This window comes from Lynx canadensis, chromosome B3 (assembly GCF_007474595.2).
Source record: "Lynx canadensis isolate LIC74 chromosome B3, mLynCan4.pri.v2, whole genome shotgun sequence".
NCBI classification, from domain to species: domain Eukaryota; kingdom Metazoa; phylum Chordata; class Mammalia; order Carnivora; family Felidae; genus Lynx; species Lynx canadensis.
In genome coordinates this window covers 143,786,424-143,809,350 of record NC_044308.2, presented here as the reverse complement: position 1 = coordinate 143,809,350, position 22,927 = coordinate 143,786,424, and the positions used below count along the sequence as shown (strand labels likewise).

Genomic DNA, 22,927 nt, shown 5'->3' with positions numbered 1-22,927 from the left:
CCTGAAACCCGCCTGCCAGGCCAGTTCCCTCTGCCCAGGGCACTCTCCCCGCACCGGCCACTGACAGCCTCGGGGACGCCAGCCCTCGTCAGCCTTCTTCCCATGATGCTAGTGTGTTGTTCTTCACAGTACAAGCTGCTACCACACAGTATGTCTGCGTGTTAATCACCTCTTCCCACTGGAAGGTGAACCTTACCACCGAACCCCCGGCTCCCAGAACGGTGCCCAGCACGCAGCAGGCGTGCAGTGAATATTTGTTCAAGAAATGGACAAACATTTGAGGGTTACTGTACCACTGACTGTTTTCAAAGTCTGTCCTCTGCTCCCAACATCTCTTTCTAATTTACAGATAAGGGATCTGATTTCTGCCACACGCACAATACAGACCTGTGCCAAAATACTCGAGGTATGAAAAATGTTAAATCTGCATCTCTCTCCAAGACAGACAGCTGCACTTCAATACCGCAGGATGAATTACCCTAGTGAAGTGGTGACTATGTCCCAGAGCTGCTTAAAAGATGAGGCAATCCCAGAAGATTTTGAGGACATTTCCTGGGACAAAAGAAAATTTCTACCTTTTTTGATAACCAGTCTTCATTTTTTTGGCATCCCAAGGGATAGCCAATCAAAGCAATGGGGAAATGTTAATTACACAAATCAAAATGGGCAAAAACAAATAAAGCTTGACTGTGACTTAAAGTCAGATGAAAACTGCTATTTACTCCTGTCTTCTCTCTCTGTTCCTCTTAGAACAGTCGTTTCGAACGCTATTCTGTGACAAATTACACCTGGACTGAGCAGCAGGCAGGGGAGACAGGAGGGCCGGGCACCTGCAGCGTGATCATCGGGACCTGACTTTTGCAGTGGTTGCACGTGGCCTCCCGGTACTTGCAGGCCTTTTCCACGTGGTCACGCAGGTCTCTTCTCAACACTTTCTCTTTGCAGTCAGCGCGGACACACGACAGCTCTTCAAACTGGCAATCATTCTTTAAATGCACCTGTAAAACAAACGCTTCGAAATTCTTAATTGGCATAGAAATTCGATCGGAAATACCAGATTCCAGCCTCTACGCAGCTGACTCCTCCAGAAATGTTTCTATCCGCCACCAGACTAGGTTTCACAGAGAAGGGTGGCAAACATACTGGGAGACGATGAATTACACATTCTATTTAGCGATTACTCAAACTATACTGCTTTTCAAAGGAGCAAGCCGACTCTCCTCCCTGGGCAAATGAATGGTTATCTGCTAAGGACTTTGTTTTATTCCAATTCAAATATCCTGGGGCGCCTGGGTGGCTCAGTCAGTTAAGTGTCTGACTCTGGCTCAGGGCATGATCTCACGGTTTGTGAGTTCCAGCCCCACGTCAGGCTCTGTGCTGTCAGCATGGGACCTGCTTCAGATCCTCTGTCCCCCTCATTCTCTGCCTCTCCCCCACACTTGCGCGTGTGCACACGCTGTCTCTCTCTCAAATATAAATAAACATTTTTTTAAAAAAGTCCAATTCAAATATCTTCCAGGATAAAATATGATGCTAATCAAAAGACGTAAGATGTTAAGTCGAGTTTCATGATTTTAAAAAAAAAAGAGAGAGAGAGAAAGTTTTAATGAGCCTTCCAAAATTAAAATATCAGTTCAGATTTCTTTCCATTCTAAATAGGCTGGGGGTGTTTAAAAACCAGTTGGCAATTCTGCCAACGTCATAAAAATAACACTCGGTACCCAAGCGGCTTGGGCCGCCTTCATGTCTGGTTGTGTTTTGGACATCAACGTAAACGTGGTCTTTCCGGTGCACACCAGCCTGCACGCTTGGGAAGCGCCTTCCTCACAGTAGGCCCGACCCTGACCCCCACCGCCCCGGGGACTTACCAGCAGGTGTCCCAGGGTCAACTGCTCCGTGCAGCCCCCGCCCTCGTTCCTGCAGTAGATCTGAAGAGCCAGAATCTCTCTCTTGCAGCAATTATCCTTAAACACCTGAAATGGAATGACGGTTGTCTTAGAGGATTAATGTCTCTTCATCTCCACACGCTGCCACTTCAGACAAGGCAAGACCACTTTAAAAAAACCACCAGAGCATCTCTTAAGTGGACCTCAGGAAGCATTAAGGACTATCTTAATTTCTAATTCCTAAAGTAGAATGAAGGAGCTGTCCCCACTAAGAGACACAATTTAAATAATACAACCTCAACTACCTTCTTTTATTAGATAAGCCAAAAGAAAACAAGTTCCACTGAATAATTAAAGATCACTTTGGAGCATCCAAACATTTTGAATGGACTCTGATGTAACTTCAACTTCAACTGCCCTGGGGGCACACCAGGACCGGGTTCACATTTGACTCTGGAGACTTCCAGGAGTCAACTCTGTGGGGGACAGCTACAGGTGTGGGTGGCAGGACCCACTACGACTCAGGCCTTTTCAGATCGCTTGCTAAAGAAACACCAAAATTGGGGCGCCTGGGTGGCTCAGTCGGTTAAGTGTCCGACTTCGGCTCAGGTCATGATCTCACGGTTCATGAGTTCAAGCCCCGCGTCGGGCTCTGTGCTGACAGCTCGGAGCCTGGAGCCTGCTTCGGATTCTGTGTCTCCCTCTCTCTCTGCCCCTCCCCACTCACGCTCTGTCTCTCTGTCTTAAAAATAAATAAAACATTTAAAAAAATTAAAAAAAAAAAAAGAAACAGCAAAACTACTGTAAAAGATCACACTCTGCAGATGGTTTAGAAAACATTTGTTTTGGTTCTTTCTCCTAAGGCTATGTCGCTCATAACTCATTTTTCACCAAAAAGGGGGCAGCATTAGCCAGCCAGTGAAACAAACTCTTTTAAATAAATACTGCAAAGATGGAAGTTAATCCAGTAATGAAAATGTTTCCCCCTTTTAAAAATTTTTTAATATTTATTTTTGAGAGAGAGAGAGAGAAGGAGGGAGGGAGGGAGAGAGAGACAACCATAGCATGAGCAGGGGAGGAGCACAGGCACAGGGAGACACAGAATCTGAAGAGGCTCCAGGTTCTGAGCTGTTAGCACAGAGCCCCATGTGGGGCCTGAACTCACGAACCATGAGATCATGACCTGAGCTGAAGTTGGGTGTTTCACTGACTGAGCCACCCAGGTGCCCCGAAAATGTTTCCCTTTGAAAATGCAACCTTCCTTCAATTTTACTTTTCCTTTAGAGAATAAGCATCCTCCCTCCTTCTAGTAACAGAGTCTATACCATCTTAGTCTTCAGGCATTTCTAAGAAACTCCTCTATATGTTACTGTTCTAGAACAGTAAACAAAACAAGGATCTTAACATGCCTTTCTCAACTCCACAGGCAAAGAAATAGAATCAACAGCTGCTCTGAGTTAAAAATAAAGTAATTTGGAGTCAAATCTAATCCTTTATAAACATGACTTTTTAAAAAACACACTAAAGTCACCAAACAGGTATTTTTAGCCAGTAAGAAATAAGTTTCTTTTTTGTGGCATTAAGTTCCCTAAGTCATTTGAGTTCAACATTACAGATAAAAAACATAGGTTGGAAACATCAAAACAGTGAAAGGACAGAATCTTAGGGCTGAGCTTATTTACTGTCACTGTCCCAGGGTACGAATGTGGAGCCTGAGGCCGCACCGTGACCGCAGAGGCCGATCCCGGGCTCCGGACCCCACACTCCCATGAGGACCCAAGGCATCAGTCGGCATCATTTAAGATGCTCCAACAAAACCAGATCAATGCCACTGAAAACTAGGGCTAGTGACTCTGAACAATGAAACAGACAAGTCTGCTGTTTGAACCTCTTCTCTCAATCACCCAGGTCCAATCCATGTTCACAAGTTAGTGACCCTGCAAGGATAAGGGGTAGGGTTGAGGGACGTGTTTTCCTAACAGCCCCCTCCCTTTTGCTGACTGCAATCTGGAGCAGCCAGTAATCGCTGAGGAACACAAGGTACGTGCACGTTTTGCCCGTTCTGTCTCTCAACTGTCCAGGGACTTCTGCTGGGGGCCCTAGCTCTGGATCCCCACGTCACTGCACTCACCTGGGCCGCCCTGACGACAAACCCAGCACGTAAAGTGCTCTGGGCAGGAAAACCCCAGAGCAAGAATTTTACTGTGCAATTTAATGACTGACATTTAAAAAATTGGCGGGTTCATCAATCAAAATATCAGTACCACACATTTTTACTGATATTTTAAGTACTTTAAGAATGAGTCGTTTCAAACCAAAAGTGTGCCTAGCAGGGTCTGACAATGCGTAGATGACCAGAGGCGCTGTGGTGGGGATCCGAGCCCCAGGAGGGAAGCTGGTGGGAGGCCCCCGCTCAGTCCTCTGAGAGCGTGCACTGAGGTCGAGAGCTTTCGCTGGCACACCTAATCACGTGGGGAGGGCAGGGCTGAAATCCTGCATCCGTCTAAGGACTTGGAGATAACGCGCAGGGGGCAGGCAGACAGCAAGTCCCGCGGAGCCCCGAGACCTGCGCTCTAGGAGCCGAACCCCAGCTGTCTGGGGCAAAGGCCCGAGAGGTGCATCTCTGTGTTTCACTTATACCTCCCGGAGTCTCAGGAGGTGGTGCCACTACCATCACAGGTGAGGAGACAGGTTCAGAGGGTGAAGCACCTGGCCGAGGTCACCCGGCCGAGCAGCCGCTGTGTGTGTCCAGTGCCCACGTGACACAGTTCCTGCCTGGCTCCTGCAGCACCGCCCTGACACCCCGAGATACGGTCAGCGTGCCCGGAGCCCTGGATGCAAACTATACGCACAGTACTACGTGAGCAGTTGACACGAGAATTTCTTAAGCCCCCAAGGATACCTTATCTTTGATGATGCCTTCTTGACACGCGGTACATTTTGGGCTGGAGGAGCTGAGGGGAGAACACACAGCAAAGACATTAGACAGAGCGCAAGTCCTGTTCTCACGTGCAGCATTACGGCCATGCATGCTGTGTGGAGTTCAGACCGGCGGCCAGAGCCCCGGGATGCCATGCTCTACTGGCTTCAAGTATCAAGCCACAGAAGAAAGGGGCTAAATTTTTTTGACGGTGATTTTTCATAAGGAAGTTTTTAAGCAGAACAGCTTAGATCAGTCCCACTTGGAAAGCCCCTTTCAATTAAAAGTGAAATTTTATTTCAGAAACCAAAACTAGCTCTCCGTGGAGGAGCTCTTCCGTGTGAGCATCCACAGCTTATTGGGAGGGCCTACAAACGGTCTTGCTTTATGAAAACGGCCAGTACTTTCTCCATATGTTATTTTCCTTCACGATACACTGAAAAGCCAATGCAATTCTGCAGTTAACAGTGCGAGAATCTGAAACTGACCCTGTGTATGAAAACCGTTCATCCACTACATCATTCTTGTCCCCAAACGCAGGACACGAGCCACTGCTCCCCCGCTGCCCATTTTTGGACTTGATTCTAACTGCATCTTGTGCCTGGAAACCACCTCCTAGATATTAAAAATAAAACTAAGTCTGACCCTCTTTACGTCCACGGCCCCTGCCCGAGACAGGGAGTCAGCGGAGGCTTTGGGAAGGAGGGGGCGGGGTTGACAAGTATGTACCGGGGCCGTGGGCAGAGTGGGGAGGTTCCACAAGCCTGGAAAGCCAGGCAGGAAAACTGAGTGTTGATGGGAGACTTAATGTGTTTTTAAGTAAAAAGCCATTCATGTAGACTATACTAATGTGAAGCTTGTGCTAAACTGCTTTAATCATATGAATCTTTTTATATCCATAGACCCAGAGCTGAGTAGCATCCGGATAGGATCCCTTGACACCTGCAAAAACATGGAGCAGGACGAGAGCCAGGAGCAGAAAAAGGAGGGACACCAGAAGAGGAACAGCCCTCTGGATGCTCTGCCCCAGGAGCCCCTGCCCCCCCCCACGGCCAGCAGCCCTGCCCCCTGGCCCGGAGCTGCAGTCCAGGTGTCCGCGTTAAGAGAAATCAGGTGCTCTGAGTCTACGCTGCCATCACTAAGCTGGACTCAAGAGCCGTTTTCCCCACAAGCAGGGGAAGCGGGGTTCACCGTCCACAGTATGTGGCTAAGACCACAGCCGGAAGTGCCCAGGAGGAGGAGGACAGGGAGGGAGGCTGCCTGCCGTGTGATTCTCAAGGGCCCTGCCCTCAGTGGTGAATCAGGAAGAGAGAAGTGGGCAGACTTCCCAGGCCCCTGTGCCCTGGCAGTGGAGACCAAGTCTGAGAGCATCCTGCCATAACCCCCAGTGCCCGGCACGATGACCAGAAAATACCGGGGGACGAACCAAAATGCTTTCTCGGACAAAGTTATTTGTGCTGTAGAACTCCAGCCCGCCTCCCCAGATTCCCCGAGTGATTCTAAAACGGCACCAACATTGACGAGGGCTTCCAAGGGCTCATGCGTGCTTTGCTTACACTTGCTGGGTGAGTGTGGGCGCACTGGGTCCCTAGCTAGGTTCCCGTCCTGCTGGCCCCGTCCTCAGTCTCTGCCCCCCACCCCGAGCACCTGCACTTTGAGGGCTCCTTCGGCCTTTGCTGATGGGCGTGTCTCCTGTACGGAGCCGTGAGCTTCTGGAGCAAAACTCGGGAACGCAGGCGGGGGGCGGGGGGGGCATCAGGGCACCAGGGCCAGCGTGGTGAGTGCCATGAGGAAGGTGGCAGGTGCGGGAGTGACTGCCGAGAGGTGCTCGTGGGGAGAGGAGACAGCACTCTGGGGGACGGGGCTGGGTGGTCCAGGCCGCGCGTCACAGAAGCCTTGGAAAACCCAAGCACGACGTCCTCTTGGCTTTCCCTGGATGATCACGGGCCGGGCTCTGAGAATTTTATTTGGGTTTCTTCAGAGCTTTTAACCTTTACAGAGTTTACTGTTTAGGGAAGTGAAGAAGGGGGCGGGGGAGAGACCGGAGAAGCCCAAGACGCGGCGAGGGCCGACGCGGGCAGCAGGACCCACCTCAGCAGGGCCGCCATGCAGGTCTCACAGAACCGGTGTCCGCACTCCGTCTGCTTCGGGTTACACAGCACCAGGCGGCACTTCTCGCACTTGTACTTGTCCTCCACGGTCTTCACAAACCTTTCTTTGTAACCTCCTTGCTCGGGGACGAACACGGACGTCCCGGCGCCGCGGTCAGGGTGCAGCTTCAGCGGCGGGTTCGTCTGCAGGGTGCCGGGGGATTCCATCTTTTTACTTGACTCCATGTCAGGAAGGAGAGATTCTGCGGAAAAGCAGCAGCACTTAGTAAAACGTGTCACGTCGTCCTGCGCACGAAGCAAGAAACGTGGCTTTGGAAACGGGGAAGTGCCTGAGAGCCGAGGGGGCTTCTCCAGGTCACCGACCTCACAGGGACCCTCCCAACTCGAATGTGTGACGGGAACGAGCTTGAGCAAGCGTGCCTCTCTCCTTCCCACTCCACCCACCGTTACTGTTAACGTGACCGTTCAAAAAGCTTCTGAAGGCATCAGTTGTGTCTCTAAAGGTTCTCTGAAATACAGGTAGCACTTTGCTGTGCTGTAACTTAAACGTGTAGGTGTCAGTCCGACATCCTGGCCAAAGCAACGGCCATCCCCAGCCAATAGTACTTCTCGGTCAGCCTCACTGCCGAGGACAGTCCCCGGGGCGTGACTCAGGCGTGGCCTGCATCGCCGTGGAGCCTGTGCTGGGAACAGCGCCGCCCCTCCAGCAGCAGCAGGTACTGTCTGCCTCCTCATGCTGCTCTTCCCCCCGAGCAGACCCCACAGACCCCACGAGGCACCCACAGTGCTCCGATCCGGGCGCACCGTGACCGGCACCTGCTTTCCACCAGCCAGGCCCACCTCACCGGCCCTGCGCCAACACGGCCCCCCGCTGCACACGCCGGAGCTTCAGGGTTGCACCCCCTGTGGATATGCAGGCCTTCCGTGCCTGGGGCGGAGCTGGCAGAGGGGACATGGGGACTGAACGGGTCTCCAGTGCCTGTCTGGACACGCTCTCCTAGCGCACAAGGTGGCAAGTGTGGTGGGTTCCCACCTGCAAGTTCCCGTCAATAGGCAAAAGAAGCATTTCCTGGATATGAGCCACCAAGACCCCTGCGTGCGTGGACCGGCCAGCTGAAGCGCGTGGCAGCACGTCCGGCCAACCTGTGGAGCAATTTCCTTAAGACTCACCAGGTCGGGGCACCTGGCGGCTCAGTCAGTTAAGCATCCGACTCTGGAGTTTTGGCTCAGGTCATGATCTCACAGTTCATGGGATCAAGCCCTGAGTCAGCGCAGAGCCTGCTTGGGATATTCTCTCTCTCTCTCTCTCTCTCTCTCTCTCTCTCTCTCTCTCTCTCTCTCTTTCTTCCAGCTCATGCTCTCTCCCTCTCAAAATAAATAAACCTTTTAAAAACCCCAAAAAAACCTCACCAGATCTCTCAAAAGGACACCATGTTCTTGCTCAATCCATTTATTTCTGCTACTTACAAAAATAAGGACCAAATTCCTTCTACTTACAAGGCCCCGGGGTCTGTCCCCCATCGCCTTCCCCTCTCTCCTTAGTGCCAGGCCGCCACGAGCCAGTGTGGGGGCCCCCAGTGCACCCCGGGTTTGCTGGAACGAGCCCTCACGCCGGGCCGCAGGGTGCGGGTGGGGAGCCCACTCCCCGGAGCCTTGTTCTGCCTCATGTGGGGCTGGAAGAATGAACGTTTCACAACCCGGGACATATGCAATGCCAGCAGCCTAACATCTGACAGATAAATGAATTAGTGTTCTAGCCACACTCGGGCTAGTTTTAATAAAATAGAACATCACTGTGGTAAAGTATGGGAGCCTCCTGTGAAATCCATCTATTTATGAAAACAACAACAACAAAGATTTTAAAATGACCTCAAAAGGCCGGCAGCCCTTTGCTCACGAATTTGTTGATCAGAATCCTGTTCATGAAGACGCTAAGCGGGAGGTGCCTGGGGCTCGCTCTGCCCGTCAGAGACAATGGTTGTCCAGGAGCCGATCCGCGGCCACCTGCGACGGCTGGTGACCTCTCCCACTCCCCACCTCAGGCCCTTGCTTCTGCAGATGCTCTAGGTTGACCCCCGCCCCCGTTCCCGCGGACCGCACCTCCCCACCTTCTCCAGGGGGCTCAGCTCCGCCAACCCCACTCGCCCGACCCCTCTTGCCCTGTCTGTACTTTCTCCACGGCACTTCCCACCTTCCGACACCGCATGCTCATCGCTTACAGTGTCTCTCCTGCGGCAGAGCCTGAGCTCCCCGGACACACGGGGTTTGTTGACGGAAAACGCCAGGTACCTAGAAGAGTGTCTGATGGGCAGAAGGCACCCGGTACACATCTGCTGAGCTAATCACGGAGGGAAAGGTGAGGTGTGAGCCATTAGTACCAAGCTGTGTTTCTATGACAACCGACTCTTCCAGGAAAAGAAAACTCCTCAGCTTTTGGATATGGTCTTGGAGATTCTAGCCTTGAAAACTCCTTCTTGGCTTATAAACAATTTGTGACTTTGGTATCTTAGCCAATAGTGCCTAGGAAGCTATGTGTTCAATAAACAGTCCGTAATGAGAAATACTTGATTCTTTAGAGGTGAATTTCCTATTTCGAGCCTGAGAGACAATTCACTTTGGATCAAACTACTGATAAATGATGTCCATTTACCGACAACATGTCATAGTCTGTATAAGCAAGTATACAGTTTGGGATCTTTGGTTTTTGTAGGCCATCGAAGAGAAGTGAACAGATATGCAGAACGTATCCCAGGCACATCAAAGAAAACATCACAGCAGCCCTGTCCCGAAGGGCAGAGGCCAGCCCACAGCCGGCAGGCCTGTCGGGACTCACCTGTAACGCAGGGTGTTGGCGTGGGCATCTCTGTCTGCAGTGGGCCACTGTGGGCCTCTGACAATCCTACCCAGCATCCCTGCATCTCGTCCCATGCACGCCCCATTCCTGATGTAGGTTGTGAGCTGGAGAAATGAGCCTTTGGGAAGGAGGGAAAGATGCCCCGCAGGGCTTACACTGCAGGAGCCAGAGACCTCCTGTGCCTTGTATTCATAAGGGAAGAAAAAGCAGCGTAAGACAATGGTCTAAACGTGTAATGTCCACAATAGGCAAATCCACTGAGACAGAAAACAGATTCATGACTGCCAGCGCTGAGGGAGGGGGAGCACGTACTGATGGGCACGGGGTTTTCTGCTGGGGTAACGGAGGTGTTCAGGAACCGGACGGTGGGGATGGGTGCACGGCTCTGTGAATACACAACAACCCACTGAACCAGACACTTTATTCTTTTTTTAAACGTTTTAATGTTTATTTGAGAGAAAGAGAGAGAGAGAGAGAGAGAGAGAGAGTGAGCGAGCAGGGGAGGGGTGGGGAGGGAGAGAGAGCTGTCAGCACAGAGCCCGATGCGGGGCTCGAACTCATGAACCGTGAGATCATGGCCTGAGCCAAAACCAAGGGTCAGATGCTCGACTGACTGGGCCACCCAGGCGCCCCTGAACCAGACGTACGAGGGAGCACTGTGAGATTTTCATTTATACCGTTAACAGTACATGCCCTCAGAGAAGACAGCAAGCGACCAATACGGGGGAGTGAAGTGTGAAAAGCAAGTACCAGACCCCCTGACCTCGACGACCCAGAGGCAGACACTCCCTTCTGGGGTTCTGGGAGGGCGTACAGACATCCGGGAACGGCAAATGCACATAAAGAAAACTTGCCTTTCTTTTTCCCTCCACACAAACTGTGTTGCACATGCAAGTTGATCGACAGCTTCCTTTCGAAAGCAGCGCCACGTTCTGACCGTTTTTCCCCACCAGCATATACAGATCTACGTCACTACCCTGAAGGGCTGCGTACAGCGGTCCACTGGACGCTTCACCATAGTTTATACAACCACTTCTACTAATGGACAGTTAGGCTGGTGCTGGTGCTTTGCGATCGTGAGCAATCTGCAGTGAACATTCTTGAGCACCTATCTTCGCACGTTTAGGAAAGCTTACGGCGACGGAACTGCCGGGTCAGAGGTGATGTGTATCTCACAGGGCCGTAATCACGCCAAACACTTGTAAAAGGTTGCACATTACAGATTCCCTCCAATATTCACTAAACTAGTAAACAGATACCATTTCAGAGAACCACAGCCCATTTCACTCAAATGCTGACGCTTCCCACTTTACTCTGGCCTCAGCAGTGTTTTCTGGAGAGTGCTGCTGGCCACACGGTTGTACAAACTCCAGGGCTCCCAGCCTGTGAATGCCGGGGGGCACACCCACTGCCCTTCTACGTGGTAGGAACACCCTTCTCCAGGAGCGACTCTGCAAAGGCTGGCCAAACTAACCTCATTTTATTTCATAAACACAACATACCCACGACAGCTCTGTTCCTCACACGTCAGGGACACAGGGATGAGATCGTCCCTGCCCTTAGCGAGTTTTCAGGGAGTCACAGGGATGTGGGCACTCCAGGGTCAACAAACAGCGGACATGAAGAAACGCCACCCAGGAGTTACAAAGGGCTGCAGATCTTCAAACGAGAAAGGTACCACCTCGGTTTTGGGGAGATCTGGGCTTCATGGATTGGACTGGCGGCAGCGTTTCAATTCCAACAGAAGAGAACAAGAAGGAGCAGCAGCAGACCCAGCACAGGCAGGTGGTCACGGAGGGGGACCTGGCGTCAGGGGCTCTGGGGAGGAGCCGGACAGGCAGGACATCTGGCACTGAGTGGCCTGGGTGGTAAGGCTGGCCTGGCCGGTGTCCCTCGCTGCGGTGGATCCTTGGGCACAGCATTTATCCTCAGGGCCCCACTTCTTCTCTTCACCTGAAAAGCAGATACTACCCCTAACTGTCATAGTACTACCAGGAGTCACTGTAGTACCGTATGTCACATCCGTCTGCATACAGAGAAGACACGTCCTCCCGCCAACAGCGGTCAGGGGGCCTGACAAGGATTGGGCTGTTTTCCTCATCTTACTTAGATAGGCCCCAAGCCTGGTTTAAAAAGCCCCTTCTCAGCAGTTAGACAAGGAAAGAGAGAAGAGAAGAGAAGAGAAGAGAAGAGAAGAGAAGAGAAGAGAAGAGAAGAGAAGAGAAGAGAAAGGAAAAGCAGAGAAAAGAAAAGGAAAGAAAAGGAAAAGAAAGAAAGAAAAGGCATCCAGATTGGAAAGGAAGAAGAAAAACTATTTCTGTTTTCAGAGGACATAACCTTATATATACAACTCACTTAGGGAATCAACTAAAATGAGTTAAACTAATAAACTTACTTAGCAAAGCTGCAGAATAAAACATCAATATATAAAAGTCCATTTTATTTTTTTTATTTTTAAAGTTTATTTTGAGAGAGAGAGAGAGCGAGTGAGCGTGCATGGGAGGGGGAGACAGAGAGGAAGAGGGAGAGAATCCCAAGCAGGCTCGCACTATCAGCATGTAGCCTGACGGGTAACTCAAACTCACAAACCATGAGATGACATCCTGAGCTGAAATCAAGAGACAGATGCTTAACCGACTGCGCCACCCAGGTGCCCCTCATATTCCTATGCGCTGCAGTGAACAATCCAAAAATGAAGTTAAGAAAACAGTCCATTCATAATAGCATCAAAAAGAATAAAATATTCAGGGACAAATGTCAACTGAAGGAGGGCAAGACACCTATACTGAAAATTACAAAACACTTTTGAAAGACAGCAAAGATCTGAATAAATGGGAAGGCATCCCATGTTCATGGGCTGGAAGTCTCCACACTGCTGAGACAGTGACACTACTCAAACTGATCAAATGCGTCCCAACCTCTATTAAAATCCTAGCTGGCTCTTTTAGAAGAAATGAATAAGCTGAACCTAAAAATCAGATGGAAATTCAAGGGAGCCAGAATAGACAAAACAATTTCGACAAAGAACAGAGCTCGAAGATGCACGCTTCCATGTTTCAAAACTTACTACAAAGTATTCAGGACACTATGGAATTGGCACTAGACATACATATCGATGAGAGAGTGCTGGAAGTTCAGAAACAAACCCTCATGTTCGGGGGCAACTGATCTCTGACACGAGTGCCAGGCCTTTCAACGGGGCGCTCAGTGCCAGCGACCTCACTACTGCTACCGGACAAGGAAGGCCTCCTCCTGGGCATTCTCTTTCTGGCTCTTCAGGGCTGCACTGGCAGTTACCACCCCAGAGCTGCTTAGACATCCACCTCCCTCTCTCCCAGGTGAGCAACTTGGCACAGCTCTGGCACACAAAGTACTGCTGAAGGGAGGGTAGTGGGTGGTGGGTGGGTTCTAAGACCTCCCTGGCTGGTATCCTTCCTGCCTTTCAAATAAATGTATTAGATGATATTTGACACATAAAAAAAAAAAGATTATATGTGGGGGTGCTTAGCTGGCTCAGTGGGTAGAGCATGCAACTCTTAATCTCAGGGTTGTGAGTTCGAGCCCTATGTTGGGCATAGAGCCTACTTAAAAAAGTTTTTTAAGAAGACTGTGTGCAATACACATGCAAGGCAAGAATACAACAACAACAACAACAACAACAACAACAAAACAGATCTCCAGAATCCACCGCCTACTTAACAGTCACCACTTACCCATGTGCTCCTTCCTCAGCCATCCTTCTGACTCTCTCCAGAAGTAAATGTCAGCCTCAACTTTCTAGCTATAATCCTCTTGCCATCATATATATTCTTCTTTTTAAAAAAAAAAAAATATTGGGGCGCCTGGGTGGCGCAGTCGGTTAAGCGTCCGACTTCAGCCAGGTCACGATCTCACGGTCCGGGAGTTCGAGCCCCGCGTCAGGCTCTGGGCTGATGGCTCGGAGCCTGGAGCCTGTTTCCGATTCTGTGTCTCCCTCTCTCTCTGCCCCTCCCCCCGTTCATGCTCTGTCTCTCTCTGTCTCAAAAATAAATAAACGTTAAAAAAAAAATTTTTTTTTTTAAATATTTATTTCTTTTTGAGGGAGAGAGAGAGAGCAAGCACAAGCAGGGGAGGGGTAGAGAGAAAGGGAGAGACAGAATCTGAAGCAGGCTGCAGGCTCCAGGTTCCAAGCTGTCAGTGCAGAGCTCAAACTCACTAAGTGTGAGATCGTGACCTGAGCCAAAGTCAGACACTCAACCGACTGAGCCACCCGGGTAGGTACCCTTCTTCTTAAACAATATACTTTCGCCTGTTTTTAATTGCACAGAGTGATACCATACCATATGTAGTCTTCTGCCATCAGCACTGTAAGTTTTCGCCCTTGTCTGCTCTGTGCAGGAGTTATGCTTCATTCACTTTCATGGCTGTATAATATTCTACAACTGACATATCCGTTTTTAGATCACAGTTGCCAGTCTTTGCTATCGTGAGAAATGTGCTCTGAATATTCTGGCACATCTGTTATGGAACCCTGCGTAAGTTTCTCGAGGGTACGTGCTCTAGATCAGGGGATCGGAGGTTAGCAAACTACAGCCTGTGGGTTAAATCTAGCCAGTAGGCTGTTTTTGTTAGGTTACTGTTACTATTGCCTACTTCCTTGAGCCAAGAATGCATTTCAGATTTTTAAAGAGTTGAACAAACAAATGAAACCTAAAGATCCACAACGCCTAGAATACTTACCAACTTGCCCTTCACAGAAAGAGCCTGCCAATCCCTCTCCTGGACTGGGCACCTAGAACGCAGAGGAACTGCTATTTGCAGGTTGTATTCGTGGCCAGTTTACAAGTGAGGGCCCGACTGCTCTCCAAAGCAAAGCAGTGTAAACACTTCTATTAATCCACATCCTCACCAACTCTGGGAATCAGACCTCTTAGGTTCTGCCAACCTAGCAGGTATAATGGTCTCTTTTTTCTTACTCTAACGATTAAAAAGGTTTAGCATCTTTCATACATTCATGGGCCACTTATGTTTTTCCTTCTGTGAAATGCTTGATTGTGTCTCTGCCATTTTTTAATTGGGCCACTATCCTTTTTAGTACTGATGTGTGGGGATTATTTACATATTCCGACTAGTAATCCTTTGTTAGTTATATATACATGTCTTTCCCCAGTTTGTGGATGGCTTTAATGTTATTTATATCTTTCAATGAAGAGAAGTTCTTAATTTTAATGTATTCAAATTTGCCCATATCTTGGCCTTTTAAAAATATTCAGATTATCTCATAGGTGATGCTGATGAAAAAGGCACTACAGGGGCGCCTGGGTGGCGCAGTCGGTTAAGCGTCCGACTTCAGCCAGGTCACGATCTCGCGGTCCGTGAGTTCGAGCCCCGCGTCAGGCTCTGGGCTGATGGCTCAGAGCCTGGAGCCTGTCTCCGATTCTGTGTCTCCCTCTCTCTCTGCCCCTCCCCCGTTCATGCTCTGTCTCTCTCTGTCCCAAAAATAAATAAACATTGAAAAAAAAAATTAAAAAAAAAAAAAAGGCACTACAGTATATATTAAACTGAAAGAGAAAGCAGCTTCAACTCTATTATAAAGTCATTTTCAAAAGAAGAATATTCTGTTCAAATAAAACTGGCAAATAAGCCAGTAGGTCAAACACACTCACAACTGCTCAAGGGAAAGTTTTCCTAAACAAGAGTTTATTCAAGTCAGAAATGACACAAACCCCGAGCAGGGCCCAGTGGGGAGGCCCATGACCTTCTGTATCAATGAGATGGCCAACGGGGGCCTTAGCTGGCCCAAAGAAAGCAGGAGCACGACACCTCAACAGGTGCCAGGACTGGTGGACGGATGAACAGTCTCAGGTTTACTCATGATCCCAAACTCTGCTAGCCATCAATTGTCACTATGAAAAGTCAGTTCTGATTTAAAGTGTGAGAATCACCTGACCACTTTCTAAAACAACTAGGACAATAGGGACGATGCCTTTAAGTCTTTAAATAAGACAAATACCCACCTATTATGTCCCAAGGAAAAGGGAGTTTGGATTTAGGAAAATCACCACTGGAGGCAGTTTTTCACAATCAATTCAGAGGTGGAGGGAGAATAATGAGCATTCCTAAAATTGGACAGTAATGTGATCACCTTGAGACCCCACACAAAGTCATGCAGATGGAGAAACCACTGAGGTGAATGTGCTTCAGTCCCTTCAAGCTATGTACGGGGGGGGGGGGGGGGGGGGGGGTGGTTAGACACTACCTGATCACCAACGGAAACAAAAGTTGCCAATAGCAACATGGGAGGGTACCATTTTTACCAGAATGCCCTCTGACCAACAGGCACAAAACAAATATTAAAAACAATTTATCTTTGGGGCGCCTGGGTGGCTCAGATGAGCATCCGACTTCAGCTCAGGTCATGATCTCATGGTTCGTGAGTTCAAGCCCCACGTAGGGCTCTGTGCTGACAGCATGGAGCCTGGAGCCTGCTTCAGATTCTGTGTCCCCCTCTCTCTCTGCCCCTCTCCTGATCTCACTCTCTCCTCAAGAATAAACATTAGAAAAATTAAAAAAAAATAATAATTTAGCTTTTATCTTGCTTACCTCCATAAGGCATCTTAAATCCTTTCTGAATCAGGTGTGGTGTACATAAATTTGGCAAACTCAAAGTTGGTCACAATGTTAAAAACAAAACAGTGAGCAATGTCAGTGAAAACAGCTGAGTAAGAAACTCCAAAAATCCATCCTTCAATAAAAGAAAAAAACTGGCAAAATCCGTCAAGGACAACTGTTTGGAACCTTAGAAACTAACCAAAAGCTTGTAACAATCAGAGGAACACTTAAGCATGAGAAACCAGCTGAATCTTGGTAAGAACAGTGAGCTCAGTGGCATTTTTTTCCTCTCCTGAATCCATGTGCCAGGACAGTGGCCTGGATTCTAACAGCCTGCAATTGCTGGTCAGATATCTGGCAGGAGGTGGGGGGATAGTGGGAGAAGAAACAGACCTTATATGCAAAGAATTTTGGTGGCTTAACTTACCTAGAAGACCAGCTCAAAGCATTTGACTTTACCTCAATAAACAGAACTCTTCCAATGCTAAGGTGGTTACTGTAGGGGGAGGGGGTGGTGATTACTGAAAATGTTTAGAGGCAAATTCATTAACAACCACTGCCTGGGGCAATCAATAACAATCAAGGCAAACGAGAGATTAACCAAAATGTTGAAAAGAAAAGTTATGGGAAAAGGGCCCTAATAAGCTCCAATGTGTTTCTGGGAATCTAGAAGGTCACACAAATGCTGGGGGCTGCGTGCACGCTCGAGAAGGCCTGAGAAGGCTTTAAGCCTCTGGCTGACCTTCAAGTTCTGCACAGAGGAAGTGAATGGTAAGTAAGAGTTGTCAACTGCCCAGCTGAAATGTTGAAAGCACACCCCAACAAAAGTCACAAAGACCCCATCTGAAAAGACTGGGAGATAATTTTTGTTCCAGGCACTTGCGGAAACCTCTGGCCAATCACTAGTTGACTCCTACACTAATGGAACAGGGACTTCAACGACCACACACAATAAAGAATATACACTTTACAGACTTAGCTCAAAAAGTCATTGCACAAGCAACAACAACAAATCCTGGGGAAAGGGAAGAATCTCATTTCCAGATCTGCCACATTATAATACGAAAAATTTCCAATTTTCAGAGAAAGATTACAAAGCATGCAAAGAAACAAGGAAGTATGGCCCATAATGGGAAAAAACAAGAAACAGAAGCTGTCCAGGAGGGAACCCAGACACACTAGACTCACAAAGACTTTAAATCAGAGTGCACATGTCTTCAAAGAGATCAAGGAAACCATGTGCCAAGAACTCAAAGAAACCATCAGAACAATAGCTCACAAAATAGAGAATTATCAATAAAGATAAATTTTTAAAAAGAACCAAACAGAAATTCTGGGGTTGGAAAGCACGACAACTGAAACGAAAATTCACAACAGGGGCTCAACGGCAGAACATAGCAGGCAAGAGAAAGGACTGGAGAACCTGAAGATGAGTCAACTGAGTTTATCCAGGCTAAGTTACAGAAGGAAAATACAAAAAAGAAAAGTGAACAGAGCTTTAAAGGCCTGTGGGGCATCATCAATCACACCAACATACACGTTATGGGAGTTCCAGAAAGGAGAAGAGGGACAGAAAGGGATGGAAAGAATATCTGAAGAGACAGTGGACATAAACTTCCCCTATTTGATGAAAAATATTAATCAGTACATCCAGGAACCTCAACAAATTCCATGAGGGATAAACTGAAAGAGACTCACACTAATATACATACATCATGATCAAACTGTGGAGAAACAAAATTCTGAAAGCAGCAAGAGACAAGCTACTCCACATAAAAGGATTTCCTCAATGTGAGTAACAGCTGGCATCTCATCAGAAGTCATGGAGGATAGAAAATGCATGACATATTCAATGGAGTGTGAAAACAAATTAACTAAGAATTCTGTATCTAGCAAAACTATTCTTAAAAAATGAGGGAGACTCTCAACAAAATACTAGCAAATTGAATCCAGCAGCATATTAAAGGTATTTTATACCAAGACCTAGTGGGATTTATCCCAGGAAGGCAAGAGTGGTTCAATGTAAGAAAATCAATAAATGCAATAAACCATATTAATAAAACAAGGGAGGAAAAACACAATCATCTCAATCGAGGTAGAAAAAACTTCTGACAAATCTAACACCCTTTCATTATAAAAACTCTTGCCGGAGAACTAGGAATAAAAGGGAACTGCCTCAACAAGATAAAGGGTACCTAAGAAAAAGTCACACTTAATGGTGAAGAACTGAAAGCTTTTGCCCTCAGAGCAGGAAGAACGGAAGGATGTATGCTTTCACCACTGCTATTCAACCTCATACTGGCAGTTCTAGACAGAGCAAGAAAAAGAAGTAAAAGGCATCCAAATAAGAAAGAAATAAAACTATTTCCATTAACAGATTACATGATCTTATATATAGAAAATCCCAAAAAATTCACAAGAAAAACAACTAGAGCTAATAAATGAATTCATCAAATTTGCAGGGTACAGGATTAACACAGAAGCAATAGTTGTGTGTCTGTAGAATAGTAATAAAGAATCCAAAAGGGAAATTTAAAAAGCAGTTCCATTTACAATAGCATCCAAAAGAATAAGATACCTAGGAATAAATTAAAGCAAGGAGGTGAGAGATTTGTTCACTGAAAACTACAAAACAATTGCTGAAAGAAATGAAAGATACAATTAAACAGCAAGACATTTGTTAGTTGCAAAACAAGTCTATATACATGAATTAGCAGACTTAATATTGTTACAGTGGCAATACTACCTGTGGTTAATTTTATGTGTTGACTGGACCATGGGGTACCTAGATATTTGGTCAAATATTATTCTAGGTGCTTCTGTAAGGGTGCTGGATGAGATTAACATTTAAATCGGTACAGTGAATAAAGCAGATTGCCCTCCCCAGTATGAAGGGGCGTCATCCATTCAGTCAAAGGACTGAACAGAACAAAAAGCCTGATTCTCCTCCAAGTAAGGAGTCTTTCTACCTGACTGCCTTCAAAAGGAGACATGGGCCTTTTTCCCCGTTTTTGGACTTAAACTAAAATATCACAGCTCTTCCTGGATTTTGAGCCTGCTGGCCTTTGGACAGGAACTACATTCCTGGCTCTCGTGGTTTCAGGCCTGCAGACTCAGGCTGGAACTAAGCCACTGGTTCTCCTGGGTATCCACCTTGCCAACTCACTCTGCAGATCTTGGGACTTGCCTGCCTCCATAATTGTGAGAGCCAATTCCTTGTAATAAATACCTCTTTCTACACACACACACACACACACACACACACACACACACACACACACAGGTTCTGTTTCTCTGGAGAACTCTACCCTAAGTGATCTACGGATGCAATGTAATCCTTATCAAAACTCTAATGGCCTTTCTCTGACAGAAATGAAAAACTCTGATCCTCAAATTCATATGCAATTACAGGGGACCACAAAGAACCAAGACAATCCTGAAAGAGAAAAACAAAGTTGGGAGACTCACACTTCTCAAACTTATGACTTCAAAACCTACTACAAAACCACAGTAATCCTAACAGTGTAATAGTGGCATAAAAACGCACATATAGACTAATGGAATACAACTCAGAGTCCAGAAACAAACCCATACATCTATGGCTAAATGATTTTTGACAAGATAGCAAGACCAGTTGGTGGTTAAAAAAAAAAAAAAAAAAAAAAAAAAGTCTCTGGGACAACTGGGTAACACTGGCAGAAGAATGGACTTATTAGACCCTCACATCATTCCATATACACAAACTAGGATCAAATGGGATTACCAACTAAAACGTAATAGCTAACACCTAAAATTCTTAGAAAAAATATTGGGGCAAATATTCATAATCTCGAATTTGGCAAAGACTTCTTAGATATGACACCAAAAGCATAAGCAACAAAAGAAAAAGTAGATGAAATGGACCTCACCAAGTTTGAAAACCTGTATTACATAAAAGGATGTTACCAAGAACGTGAAAAGACAACAAAATGGGAAAAACATCTGCCAATTACATATCTAATAATGGTCTAATATCCCAAATATATACAGAACCCTTACAAGTCAACAACAAAAAGAGAAACAACCCAATTTAAGAATGTGCAAAGAATATGAAGAAGCATTTCTCCAAGGAAGATATAGAAATGGCCAACAAGTATACAAAAAGATGCTCAACATCTTTAGTCATTAGGAAAACACAAACCAAAACCACCATGAATTACCACTTCATACCAACCAAGATGGCTATAATTCTTTTAAAAAGGAAAAATAACAAGCATTGGTGAGGATGTGGAGAAATTCAAACATTTATACACTTTGGTGGAAACATAAAATGGTTTAGCTGCTGTGGAAAACAATCTGGTGGTTCCTGGAGCAGTTAAACATTGAATTGCCATAGGATCCAATAATTCCACTCTTACATATATACCCAAAAGAACTGAAAACAGGTACTCAGACATATATACATGCACACGCGCAGTAGCACTATTCCCAATGTCCAAAAGGTGGAAACAACCAAGATGTCCATCAACAGACGAATGGATAAACAACATGTGGTATCTTCACACAATGGGGTACTGTTTAGCCATAAAAAGAAATGAAGCAATGGTACAGGCTAAAACATGGATGAATCTGGAAAACATTACGCTCAGTGAGAGATGTCAAAACAAAAGAGCACATAGTGTATGATACCATTTATAGGGAATATATAGAATAGATGAGTCCATGCAGACACAGAGCAGACTGGTCATTGGCAGGGGTTGGGGAAGAGTAATGAGGACTCTACTTGCTTAATGGGTATGGGGTTTCCTTTTAGGGAATGAAAATGCTTGGAACCATGTACAGGTTGTGGACACACAACACTGTGGATGTACTAAGCAGCACTGAATTGCTCACTTTAAAATGCCTAACTTTGGGGTGCCTGGGTCGTTCAGTGGGCCGAGCGCCCAATTCTTGATTTCGGCTCAGGTCATGATCTCCCAGTTCATGGGTTCGAGCCCCGCGTCGGGCTCTGTGCTGACAGCTCGGAGCCTGAGGCCTGCTTCGGATTCTGTGTCTCCCTCTCTCTCTGCTGCTCCCCTGCTCACCCTCTGTCTCTTTCTGTCTCTCAAAAATAATAAATAAGCATTAAAAAAATTTTTTTTAACTTAATGTTCAAAAAAAACTAACCATCATGAGACACAGCTACTAGGATGGCTATAATAAAAGATAATGGAAAATTCCAAGTGTTGGTGAGGATATGAGGAAACTGGAACCCTCATACGCTGCTGGAAGGAACGTAATATGGCCCTGTCACTGTACCAAACAGTCAGTTGCTCATAAAGTTAACAGTTCCCATATGACCCAGATATTCTCCGATGTATATAACCAAGAGAATTGAAAACAGATGTTTACACAAAGACTTGTAAACATATGCTCAAAGGAGCAAAATTCATAATAGACAAAAAGTATTAATAGCCCAAGGTGCCCAGCAAGAGATCAGCTAAACAAAATGTGGTATATCCATATATGTACTATTATTTCATCATAAAAAGGAGTGATATACGGATACATGTTACAATAGGAGTGAATCCTGAAAACACTGTGCTATATAACAGAAATCAGAAACAAAAGGCCACATACCTTATGATTCCATTTATATGAAATGTCCAGAATAGGCAAAGGAAATTAGTGATTACCAGGGGCTGGGGCAAAGGGAGAATAATGGACAGTAGCTTTTTTTTTTTTTTAAGGTATTTTTCTTAATGTTTATTTCTGAGAGAGAGAGAGAGAGAGGGAGAGAGAGAGAGAGAGAGAGAGAGGGAGAGAGAGAGAAACAGAGCACGAGTGGGGGAGGGGCAGAGAGAGAGGGAGACATAGAATCCGAAGCAGGTTCCAGGCTCTGAGCTGTCAGCACAGAGCCCAACACGGGGCTCGAACTCATAAGCCGTGAGATCATGACCTGAGCCGAAGTTGGATGCTTAACTGACTGGACAGAAACTTCTTAGTGGTTACACTAGGAGTTTCTTTTGGGGATGAATGAAAATATTCTGGAATTAGATAGTGGTAATAGTTTATAACATTGTGAATATATTAAAAACCACTGAACTGTACTTTAAATGGTTTAAATGCTGAATTTTTTGATTAAAAAGTGTAACGTACTAGAATATAATAAGCACTCTCAACAACTGCAACAGAAAAACAATAGCAGTAGCATCATTAAAAAATGGCTAACACATTTGAACCTGACATAATACAATTCTGTCCGTATTTAGATCCAAAGAATTTCATACCATTATATGTATCTTAATAAAAAAATTAAAAGTTAAGAAGAGTAAGGATATAGAAGGCACTGAAAACCTAACCTGAGTGAATAATATTTCAAATAAATACAGTGAAATAAGAAGTAAGTGGCCAGAGGACAACTGCCAACGTGGACGCATACCATACCGAGTGCCAGCGTGCGTGGTAAACGGGCCTCCCCTGGAGTCGACCGTTTCTGATCCCAGACCGGAACAGTATCTACTACATGTATGGCTACAAAGGCTCACACCATGTTGAAAGGCCCTCAAACTAAAAACCATTGTAAAAGAAAGTTCCTACAGACATT

General features: G+C 46.5%; 1 protein-coding gene across 3 annotated transcripts in view; it reads right to left on the bottom strand.

The window, feature by feature from the left end:
• TRAF3 (TNF receptor associated factor 3) overlaps positions 1–22,927 on the bottom strand; it is a 118,637-nt gene that overhangs the window by 27,393 nt on the left and 68,317 nt on the right. For all 3 annotated transcript variants that reach the window (XM_030320045.1, XM_030320042.1, XM_030320043.1), the window contains 4 exons: positions 6,898–7,159; positions 4,789–4,840; positions 1,869–1,973; positions 831–998 (listed from right to left, as the gene is read on the bottom strand). In XM_030320045.1, coding sequence (XP_030175905.1) covers positions 831–998; positions 1,869–1,973; positions 4,789–4,840; positions 6,898–7,142 — 570 coding nt within the window. In that variant the 5' untranslated portion in view covers positions 7,143–7,159. The remainder of the gene's footprint in view (positions 1–830; positions 999–1,868; positions 1,974–4,788; positions 4,841–6,897; positions 7,160–22,927) is intronic.